The sequence below is a fragment of the Bemisia tabaci genome, chromosome 2, assembly GCF_918797505.1.
Source record: "Bemisia tabaci chromosome 2, PGI_BMITA_v3".
NCBI lineage: Eukaryota > Metazoa > Arthropoda > Insecta > Hemiptera > Aleyrodidae > Bemisia > Bemisia tabaci.
Window position 1 is genome coordinate 45,500,300 of NC_092794.1, and position 10,462 is coordinate 45,510,761.

The 10,462-nt window shown below is 36.6% G+C and overlaps 2 protein-coding genes across 2 annotated transcripts in view; both read right to left on the minus strand.

Moving 5' to 3' along the window:
- LOC109040134 (uncharacterized) overlaps nucleotides 1–1,809 on the minus strand; it is a 42,636-nt gene extending 40,827 nt beyond the window's left edge. The window contains exon 1 of the mRNA XM_072297397.1: nucleotides 908–1,809. The gene's annotated coding sequence lies outside the window, so the exon portion shown is untranslated. The remainder of the gene's footprint in view (nucleotides 1–907) is intronic.
- A 1,679-nt stretch (nucleotides 1,810–3,488) lies between these two features.
- On the minus strand, nucleotides 3,489–10,253 carry S2P (membrane-bound transcription factor site-2 protease). Its single transcript, XM_019055933.2, has 6 exons — nucleotides 9,795–10,253; nucleotides 9,023–9,316; nucleotides 8,353–8,456; nucleotides 7,524–7,764; nucleotides 6,756–6,936; nucleotides 3,489–6,359 (listed from the first exon to the last, which is right to left on the minus strand). The coding sequence occupies exons 1-6, from the start codon at nucleotides 9,870–9,872 to the stop codon at nucleotides 5,770–5,772; spliced, it is 1,488 nt and encodes a 495-aa protein (XP_018911478.2). The 5' UTR covers nucleotides 9,873–10,253; the 3' UTR covers nucleotides 3,489–5,769.
- Nucleotides 10,254–10,462: the final 209 nt, after the last annotated feature.

A 10,462-nucleotide genomic window follows, 5' to 3' on the forward strand; every position in this document is an offset into this window, starting at 1 on the left:
TACACAGGTGGTTCTTTTCTTTTCATTTAATTGATTTCACAAGTTAAAAATCAGAGAAATATAACCAATTATTGTGCTCTTGATTCCTTTTTCTGAATTGATTCGTCTCTTTGTGTGTTCAAAAAAGTGGAACCAGATTAATAAAAAAGAAGAAGAGGAAAATATGATAAATGCTGCAAATTTGGACAGATTTAACAAAAATTAGCCTAACGGCACTACCTTGCCTATAGTTTATTCCTGTCATCTTTTGTTTCTTTTGTAAATAAAAACCAATATGATGCTTTGAGACATTCTGAGAATTTTTCAGACACTATATAAGAAAATATATATTGACGGCGTAAGTCGGCAATCACATGTCTCGTTTGCGGTGTCTGAAATTCTCCACCTCTACGTTGTTTTTTTAAAGGAGAACAAAGTGATCTCATTCCCTGAAGTTTTTGGAGATTTTTATTCGCACAGAGAAGAAAAATCACAGCAGTTTTAAAGAATTGCCGTTGAGTAGTTTCCCGTTTAAAAAATAAAGTATGACAGGGAGTCTGCGACGTCGCAAATCTAGTTATGTGATTGCCGACTTACACCGCCGATATACAACATTACAAGTCAAAATGCTCCTTTTTGTATCGGAAATGCAACCTGCGATGCGAAAGCATGAGTGAAAGTAAACAACGTCCGATATAGTTCGGCTGATTTTGATAAAGCACACCCATCTGTCTATCTTGGATCGAAATAGAGAAACAAAGCTCCTGCCTTCATCAAAACAAAACGTTTTTAGCAACAAAATGTCTATATGAGGAATGAAAAGGATATCTTACAGCACAACAAGCAGCGCCACTTGTTTTCCAATGTAAAAAAAAATGGTTCCTTTCGACTAGACTCAATCCGATTTTAATGAAATTAACTTTCCTACCTCCTCTTTACATGGCTAAATGTTTGCAAACACCGTCGAGAAGGCCCGCCTTTCTCATCTCGATGAAAAACAACGAGACTCGGGAGTCATCTGGGCGCGATTAAAGTCATTTTCAAAGCAGTCCACCGAGCGTTCACATTCCATGAGGTGTCCCATAACTGGGCCGTAAAACTATGGGTTATAACGAGACCGAAACATGGTCACATGGCGACAGGCGGTCTCGGAAGGAACCATCATATGCGGAAGCTGCGCGATCACTAAGGGCACGTAAGGTTTTGTTTATTCCTCCAACCATTGACGCTCGCCATGGCAACTGAGCCGGTCGGAGCTACAACCTGGCAAGTTCACTCTCTCATGAGCCGTGGAATGTGAGCGTTTGCACGGGATTTAAGGCTCACTTGAAAAAAAAACATGTGAGTTTTTGACATCGGCCAAGTTTCTTTCTTGCGAGCCGCTGGGTGTTTGTTGGAATGTCGGTGAAAAGCCGGCAGCGTCTTCAAAACGCCTTCAAAAATGAAGACAGCAACCCGGTGTACGATGATAAACCACTTCGGCTGATCGAGAGTTCTCAAAGTTCTCGGTTCCGCGATAGCAGCTGGTCGACGAATAATTTTTTCCTTGTCCTATTTACTCTTTTAATTGTGCTTTGCCGGTCAGAAATGAAATTGTAAAATAATTATTTGAACCGTCCCGGTTTTTTTAAATTAATTTTTGTTTTTTCGATCGATCCACCGCCAAGTTTCTCCCTTGCGAGCCACTGGGTGTTCGTTGAAATTTCGGTGAGAGGCTAGGGCAGCGATGAGAGGAGCTCTTCAAAACGCCTTCAAAAAAGGAAACAGCAACTTGCGATACATTACTCGTAATAAACCACTTAATCGTCTTAAGTTCTCGAAGTCCTCTGTTTAATAATACAGCCATACAGGAAATGATAAGTTTGGCGCAATATTGAACTTGACTACCCCTTCCAATTCCTCAAATTTCCTCACTGTTAAAAATTCAAAGTTGAAAAAAAATCATATTTTTAAAAAACTAATTCAAACTTTATATCTGGCATTTGAGTTCAGTTTGTGCTAATTCGATCTCGGAAACTACTGGACCGATTTTGCTCGGATTTGTTTTAAATGAAAGCTCTTAGGCTGTAGACGTGCCAACATTCCTTAGTTTTTCGATTTGCACGACCGACGTTGCAAAATTTACCTCGATTTGATAACGACATGCTTGCGTTTTTGACGTTGGACAGTTTGTGCTAATTCGATCTCGGAAACTACTGGACCGATTTTGCTCGGATTTGTTTTGAATGAAAGCTTTTAGGCTGTAGACGTGCCAACATTCCTTAGTTTTTCGATTTGCGCGACCGACGTTGCAAAATTTACCTCGATTTGATAACGAAATATTTTCGTCTTTGCCGCTGGACGAGTCATAAGGTTGGGGGACCTCCCACCCTCTGATTTTCCGTTTCCCTCTCCACGTAAACCCATCCCTACCTGCCGTTAGTACGTGTCACCCTTCTGCTCTGGCATGGGTCCTTTGTCAGTATCACTCCCTTTCTTATGCCGTCTGACTCGGAACACCTACTACGCATTTCCTCCGTCGAATTGCTCATAATCAGTTTTCGGTTTGTCCAGGTTTCTCAGTAGTGGCGTCTAGAGTTTTGCTTTCATGATTTTATCATTATAGTTTTTTTTTACATGAAAATTACTTAATTTTGATGTGTATTTTTCAGAAGATAATTTTCCTTTTTACGGCAGCACAGGTTTTATTAATAATTAACTTTTTTACAGCAGCTCATGTGTTCTTCCAAGAGAATCGGTGATTAATTTCAAACTTTATATCTGGCATTTGAGTTCATTATTGAGTCTAACAGAGGAATAAAATTTTAAGCCTCTCTTTCTCGGTTCGATTTTTATAGGACTTTGGCTCGTTCCTGCAGACCGATTATTGACATTAATAGACAAAGCTACAGGCAAAGAAGACTAAAGAGATAAGGAGGAATCCAATTGGTGGAAGCGGGCAATTGAGGAGCTTTCCGAAAAAAGGGCACATAGCAAAAAACTGCGTTTGAGAGAAATGCATTTGAAGTTTTGGTCATTACTCTATGGTCACTAACAGTGACTTTCGTTCGAAATCGGGAGTCCAAGCTGCGATGAAAGGTACCATCAGTGGCCAGAAATTAATGATGGAAACTTAAAATGCATTTTTCTCAAACGCTATTTTTTGCTATGTGCCCTTTTTTCGGAAAGCTCTTCAATTGCAATGGACAAAAGAGGTAGGTAATAGACTAACTAACGGCAAACCACAAGAGACCCTGTGGTTATAAGTCCACCGTATTCCTCACCTGTTTCTACCAATGAAATCGATCTATGTTCCCTGGGTCCTCTTTGTTTATCGCTGTGTCTATCAACTTCAATAATCAGCCTATAGTCAGACTTTGCTCAAATGTATGCAGAGGAAGATAAAACTCAGATTAAAATTACTGACTGACATGTTAGCATCAATTTGTAGGATTGGGCTTCTCCTTGTCCATAATATGAAACGCTTTTAATATAGGTAAGATTATTGATTAAATAAAAGTTAGACGAAATAGTAAGAAAGTAATTAAGACTGTATTACTGTTTCAACGTCATTAGAAGATAACTAGAGGACAGAGTTAATGCATGACAAGTATCTTAATATTTATGGAGAACATGACTAGAAATTATTGGTATGAACATTAATCTACTTAACAGTAAATACTTTTATCTACGAGCACTATTAACAGTTTATTTTTACAATCAGGGCAAGAAACGATACAAATTTAGGAAAATACGACCAAATTAGGGTTTTAATCTTCACGGGTTGCGCTGCGACTTCTGCAGCTAATAATAGGTCAGTGACAGGAGTCAAAATTTTGACACTTTTTGTTTCAATATTAAAACTACCTATCAAGTAGAGAATGAAAATATCCATAGTTTTTAAATCACACAAATTTTGAAATAATTATGACAATTTTGTAGATGTGTTGAAAAACACAGGTTTAAATGGGAAATACGTACCAGTGACTTCACGAATTGGCCCTTTTTTTCACTTCAAACGCATTCCATATCATTAAAAAATTGAGAAGAATGTTTTAACTCAGCTCAAGCATTACTTTCACAAGAATCAATAAAATTTGTTCCTGTCCTAGACCCATAATATCACTATATTGAACAGCATAATCTACTAAAAGAATGGCTTAGTCACTTTGCAACAGTTTTTACAAAACTTAATCAACTTAAGAAAATTATTCCTACTTAAAACGAAGTTATATCACAAATCATATTAAAAGTAAACCTCCCTTATTATTGGCAAAAATTGTTACAGAACTCTGACAGTTTTAGCAGGAGTAAAAGAAATATGTTCCTTCTTGAGGATTCTACGTGTGCTAATTGCAAAACCTAAAAAAAGAGGGTCTTGAAAGGCTGACTTTGAGCGGAACAATTTTGGCATCCTAAAATAAAAAATTATAAAAGGAAATGATGTCTGGAGCATCAAAATCTTGGATTGATCAGTGCGTGTTATTTGATCACTGTTCATCAGATAATAAAAATAACTAAAAAATTTAATCTTAAATACAATTGTTTTCTTCAAAAAATACACTAAAAAATTAAAAATCAAAAGAAAATAGACGATTTAAAAAAAGGTAAAACCTATAAGCCAAGCATTGTGTAGCAGTGACAACTGCCTTGTCATTGCTTGGCCAAAATTAAGTCTACATTAGTTCCTCTCTCTCTAAAGAAAAGAGACTTTTAAAGGGAAAACAGGAAAATAATTAATTCCCATCGCAATAAGAATGATATATGATGTAACATCACAAAGTGAAAATTTTCTAAAGTTGTCTCTTTCTTGAAAATGTTTTAGCATGGTAAAACAATCCTGCAAATGACAGGAGCTGCTACCATATTAGGGTCACAAACCAGAAACATCCCCAGATATTTATTCAGAAGTTTTCAATGATGCCTTGATGTGAATGAGGAGTAAAGTTTTACTTAATATCTTTGATCAGGAAAAAACTCCAAGACAATTTTTGACAAAACGACTAGTGTCCCAAGTTTCCCAATAAACATGACTCATTTTTATCAGTTATTCAAAATGAATGTGCTTACAGTAGCTAAGCATTTCCTTTTGTACCACTGGCTGAGAATATCTGCTCAGAGAAATGGCACAATTCGCAATAAGTCTGATTTAAATAGAACAAAATAAAAAAGTACATTAAACCTCCTTGGTCAAGAGACAATAAAACATGTATTCTTTTATAAGTTCTTAAGTTTATGCAGCTTAATATCTAAAGAAGAAGTTTCACGAATAGTAGGCCAAAAAATTCTGGAAAATCCTTGAATGAAATTTTGATTGGCTAAAAATGCATTCTCCATTAATGCAAATGCATTTCTGTTAAACAGTAAAAATTGCTTCGATTCGTCAAACAACAAGAAAAATGTAAAATTTGACAAAGTATACCATTATACTGTTTCAACTTAGGATAAAGTTCTCGTCTAATAAATTCCAAAAAAGACCAAAAATACCCTTTCCTGATTCCAGATCAAATTCATGAAAAGTATAAGCAGGGATTTTTGCAGCTCAAATGAACTATCTCACTTTATACGCTGGCTTTCAGCTTAACTTTCTGCGCATGTATTCAATTGTGCAGACCTTCCGGCATGTATACTTCAGAGTTAAAATAAAATTTCTTGATGGAAAGATATCATAACATTTTGTTTCACAGCCAATTTTCAGAACATCTAATAGTCATCCCTTTTCCTAAATAAGTAAACTGGTGCAGCAGCTGGAAGCAATGCGCAAAATGCAAAAAAGATAGACTAACGATTGAACAGTCACCTCCTGGAGGTTCACCTGGTAATAAGAAGAGCTAGATTTAAGACCAAGTAAATAATTAGGATAAATGACCCTAATATGGTGATGCATGTGGTTACTGCTAACCTGACACTGCTTGGCAAGGATCTTTGCCAAATCATATGTACAAGTACTCGCGTTATGTGAAACCCATCAAAATAAAAACAGGGTATAACATTCACCACAGCAATGCCAGCAGAAAACACATGCAGATAGGAGAAAAATTTGCTGATAGTGGCTGGAAGCCACGAAGGAAACATAAAGTACCTAGGAACATATTCAGAGACTCCGACTGAGCGGAATATTTCACTGGCGTGCCCACGAAACAGAATGACAGGTTTGTTTTGACGACGAATTTGTATCAATTTCATTGGGCTTGTAAGCATTGGACGGAAACAGTGGAGCCCTTCACACTCTTGTGATGTCTGGCAAGGTTTCTCAAAATTCTCCACAACGTTACGCACATTGAGACATGAGTACTGAGGAAGTTCAATCGGCTCGAATTCACTCTCCAGGTATTCAAAGCAAAGATTTCGGGACATGTTGGAACGGCAGCAGTCAATAGTACCATCATTCAGGTGTTTCACTAGATAAACAGAAAAACGAGACAAATTAGGGACACAGACATAGAGTAAGAATTTTAATTGATCTACATAGCAATTTTTCTTTTTTTCCTAAAATCATGCAAAAACTTCAGCTTAAATCCGGGAAATTTTGTTACACAGTGGATCTGTAATTATTTGAGCTAGAATTTTGCTATGTTCAGATGACCAAATTGTGTCAAATTATTCAAATTTCCGAATAGATAAAAATACAGGTTAACAAAAGAATGAAGGATAGAGAAAATTGCTGCAAAGCAAACAATACACATGATGAGTAAACATAAAGTGAATAAGTTGCTCCAAGGTATTACAGAGTTCTTGTGATGAAAGTGTTTTGAGTTCAAAATCATGATGCCCAGAAATATAAAAGTATCAAATACCTTCAAAAGATTCATCATGCTGATGAATGAATTCTGAGGAGACACAATAACCAGGAGACAGAGACTCAGTCGACTGCACGAGACAATCTCTCCATGAATTCATGTCTTGGACAGGGCAATAATTTACTTTTGTAATCTCGTCCCCAACTTCTAAGCCAGATGGCCCGATCAACAAGGAGTCCTGAAAATAAAATACAAATATAAATCCGGTTGAAAAAATTGTAAATTAGGCGAAAACGAATAACTTTTTACTTCAATTATTTTTAGTCATTTTTCATCATTCAAAACGAATTTTAGTAATTGGAAAATTTAAAGAGACAACTATAGAGGACAATTTTGAAATAGGAATAAAATAGATATCAATTTCATAATCTGGCTACTTATAATTAGCCAGTCAAAGAAAATCATGTTTCAGAAGTACTACAGGGGTGCCAAATTTTCCAAGACACTGGCCAATTGGTACAATCTAGTACTTTGATTTAGGGCCTCTCCAAATTTCCCCAAATTCTTTGACTTCTTTATAATTTTTACTGATACCTATTCCCTCTTTTCCTCAAAATTTTGGAGTATTCTTAAAAACTGCATAAGTTTTTGAAAAGGCCTTCAAATTCTTCGCCATGCCATTGCTGTCCCACATTTGTCCTGATCAACAATCCCTCAATCAGTCATTTTCTGCATTCTAGAAATATTAGGAAGACTTGGCTTTTGTAATAAGTAGGCATTTATTTCTGCGTGATGTGAGCAAATGTAATTGAAAAAATATCAAACCTTCAGAATTTGTTCAACGTGCACTGATTGACCGATTGAGTAGACCGGTGCAAAAATGAAGGGCATTGCAAAGACGACAAAAGCAGCAAACACAGCGAGAATTAAGTTGTGCCAAATTCCAGCACATAATACCCGCAGCTGCTTTGAGGGAGGAAGATTATCAACTTGATCCAGGAGCGTGTAAGCGAATGGAATTATGAAGAGTAGCTGCACGCCAAAACCAGATATATGGAGTCCTTCCCTATAACAATGTTCAAAGATAAGTTTTAGAGGCCAATTTCATAAAAAAAATTGCTGAACTTTATTAGCAATGACTGAAGGTAAAGGCACATTAGGAAAGTTACTTGAAACTAACACTAAGTTTACAAATACCAAAGACCTTGTGCCCGATGCTTAAACTGCATTAATTGCAACGCATACATTGAAATGCAAAATAATTTGATATAAGCCAGATGGTCCAGCTTGAATAAGACTTTAGTAATCTATAGTATTTTATCTACGTGGATTCAATTTCTGAAAGATCAAACTTGTTAATATTTTCATTTTGCTTCTTTTCTTTTTGAAAAATTAATGAATTTAATTTTACCAGATCAGAGGTAAATAATCTAATTTCCAATATAATTTCAGATTGTTTTTGTCTCAGAATATTGGAAAACTCAGGAATATTTTCGGGGCTGTGCCTTTTTTTTCTTCTCCTTATCTTGTTTTTCTTAAGTATTATAATTTTTGAGCACATTCATTATCTTAGGCAAACATTGTAAGACCTAAAATTTAAAAAATAAAAATAACATATAAAACCTTGAGAAGGTTGCTAAGAAAATAAATGTACCTGGCAGCAGCAACAGCGTGACCAAGTTCATGAACTATTGTGCACGTCAGCAAGGAGAATATGTAATGAAATATATCTTGAGCAGGCAGATTTAAACCAGGAATCTACAAACAAATTGAATAGTAATGAAACAAAAAATTTAAAAATTCTGAAATGCTTCAGTGCAATGGGATATGGTTTAGTAAGAGGACAGCAGCAATTAGGGGTCATGGACCGCCATGTAGCGCTATAAAGCAATAAAAATTAATGTTTAAAAATTTTAATGGCTTTCGTTTTCACGATCTACAACCCTAGATCAGTGCTCTTAACAAGGTATTAGGTCTGGGCCCAACACCAAGAGAGAAAGCAATTGTGTACTTTCTTCATAAAATACACTAAAAATTAGACTAAGATAGGTACTTTCTGATGAAATTTTACGAATCAAACATTGCTCTGGTAAACGTACTTTGTAAAACACTAAGAAGCCACACTCTCATTTTATTTTGTAAATTCATACTTCAGGTGATCATTAAATAAAACTTGAAAATTGAAATTCCTTTCTTGAAATCGCAACTTTCTGGCAGGAGTGAATATGGATTAGGTCAACTAAATCTCTTCACAGCAAGTCCCTTTATCAGTGACTTGATCACATTTTACAATGCTACAAGACTGAGCTATTACAGATGCTTACCACTGGTTCGAAAGTGATTCCAGCAAAGTGTGATTTCTCCCCATTCGAATCTTCCTGAAAGAAATCTTTGATTGAGTAGCCGATACGAACTATGATCAAAATTGTAGCGACAGGCATGAGGGCGATCGAAACAACCGAGCCGATACAGTACCACGTCGCTAGACATTTCGGTCGAACTGTCCCCCACTTCTGGATAAGACGATTAAAAGCTGTCGTAAACCATTGAATGTTCATCAAACCGATCGTGATGCCAGATTTCTTCATGAGAACTATGTACGGGTAATGACAGCAGCTCTGAAAGCAAAAATTGATTTTTTAGGGATATTATACCTCATCTTCTTTCAACTAGGAGAGTTTTAATAGGTATTCAATGATACAAAAGAACACTGCAAAATGTTAAGTTCAGATGATTACTGTTTCACACAAGATGCAGATGTGCGGGTGCTTGTTTTTCCTGTTTCCACTCCTCTTTTCGGTGAAACAAAACATAAGTCATAGCTGAAGATATAAATCAATACCCCAATTTTCTAGCACTTTTCATGTTCTCTAGGATGCATACTATGCGTTTCTTGAGGAAACATCCCAAAAAAGCGTGGCCCTCTAAAGTTGAACAATTACCAAAGAACATGCTTCCAGTAGAACTTGCTATAGAGATTCAAATTAACACATTAGACTTCTCAGACTTGTTCAACTCCGGTGAAGCAATAGTGACAAACTAAGATGTATTCTTCACATAATATAGCAGAGAAAAGGAAAAACTTTAGGTGCCTACCTTGAAGAAGGAGTCAAAAAAGTAGGCGATGCAATACATTATGAAAACAACGCTCAAGTAAACTTGTAGTTCACCCATGATCCTTCTTCGCTTCTGTAACAATCTCGGACAAACTTTGAATCAGACAATAGTGCTGTCACAATCCGGCTTCCCCGGCGAGAAGATCAGCCTCATTCCCGAAGTTTTCTGGCAGCTGAGGAGTATTTTGGAGGACGAAAAGTGGCCGATCACAACTTTGTACACATGCTTCTTATCACATCCCTAAGAGTGATTTTCTCGCGAGCCCAGTCCGTCAATATCAGTTCTGAGTTAAAAACATTGGCCGGAGTCCTAGCCGAGTGATAAAATAAATATTAACGAAACATTCACATCAATTCTGGAGGAATATCACACTTAAACATCACTAAAATAACACAGACTTCTTATCATGCTGAAAGAGGAGCTGAATGCTGAAATTTGAGGTTACAAAGTAAATCAACAAATCAACAAACGCAAGTGCGCGCTCTCGCCGGGTGATGGCGCTTTTTCTTCCCGCGTAATATTTGCCGCGAATAGTGAGCTTGTTCAAATTTGAAGCGGCAAATTCAAATTGACGGGCCTGCGAAAAGCGCCCGCAAATTGCCAAAAATCTCACAGGGAAGTCTTCTGGGACTTGAGGCTTACCAAAA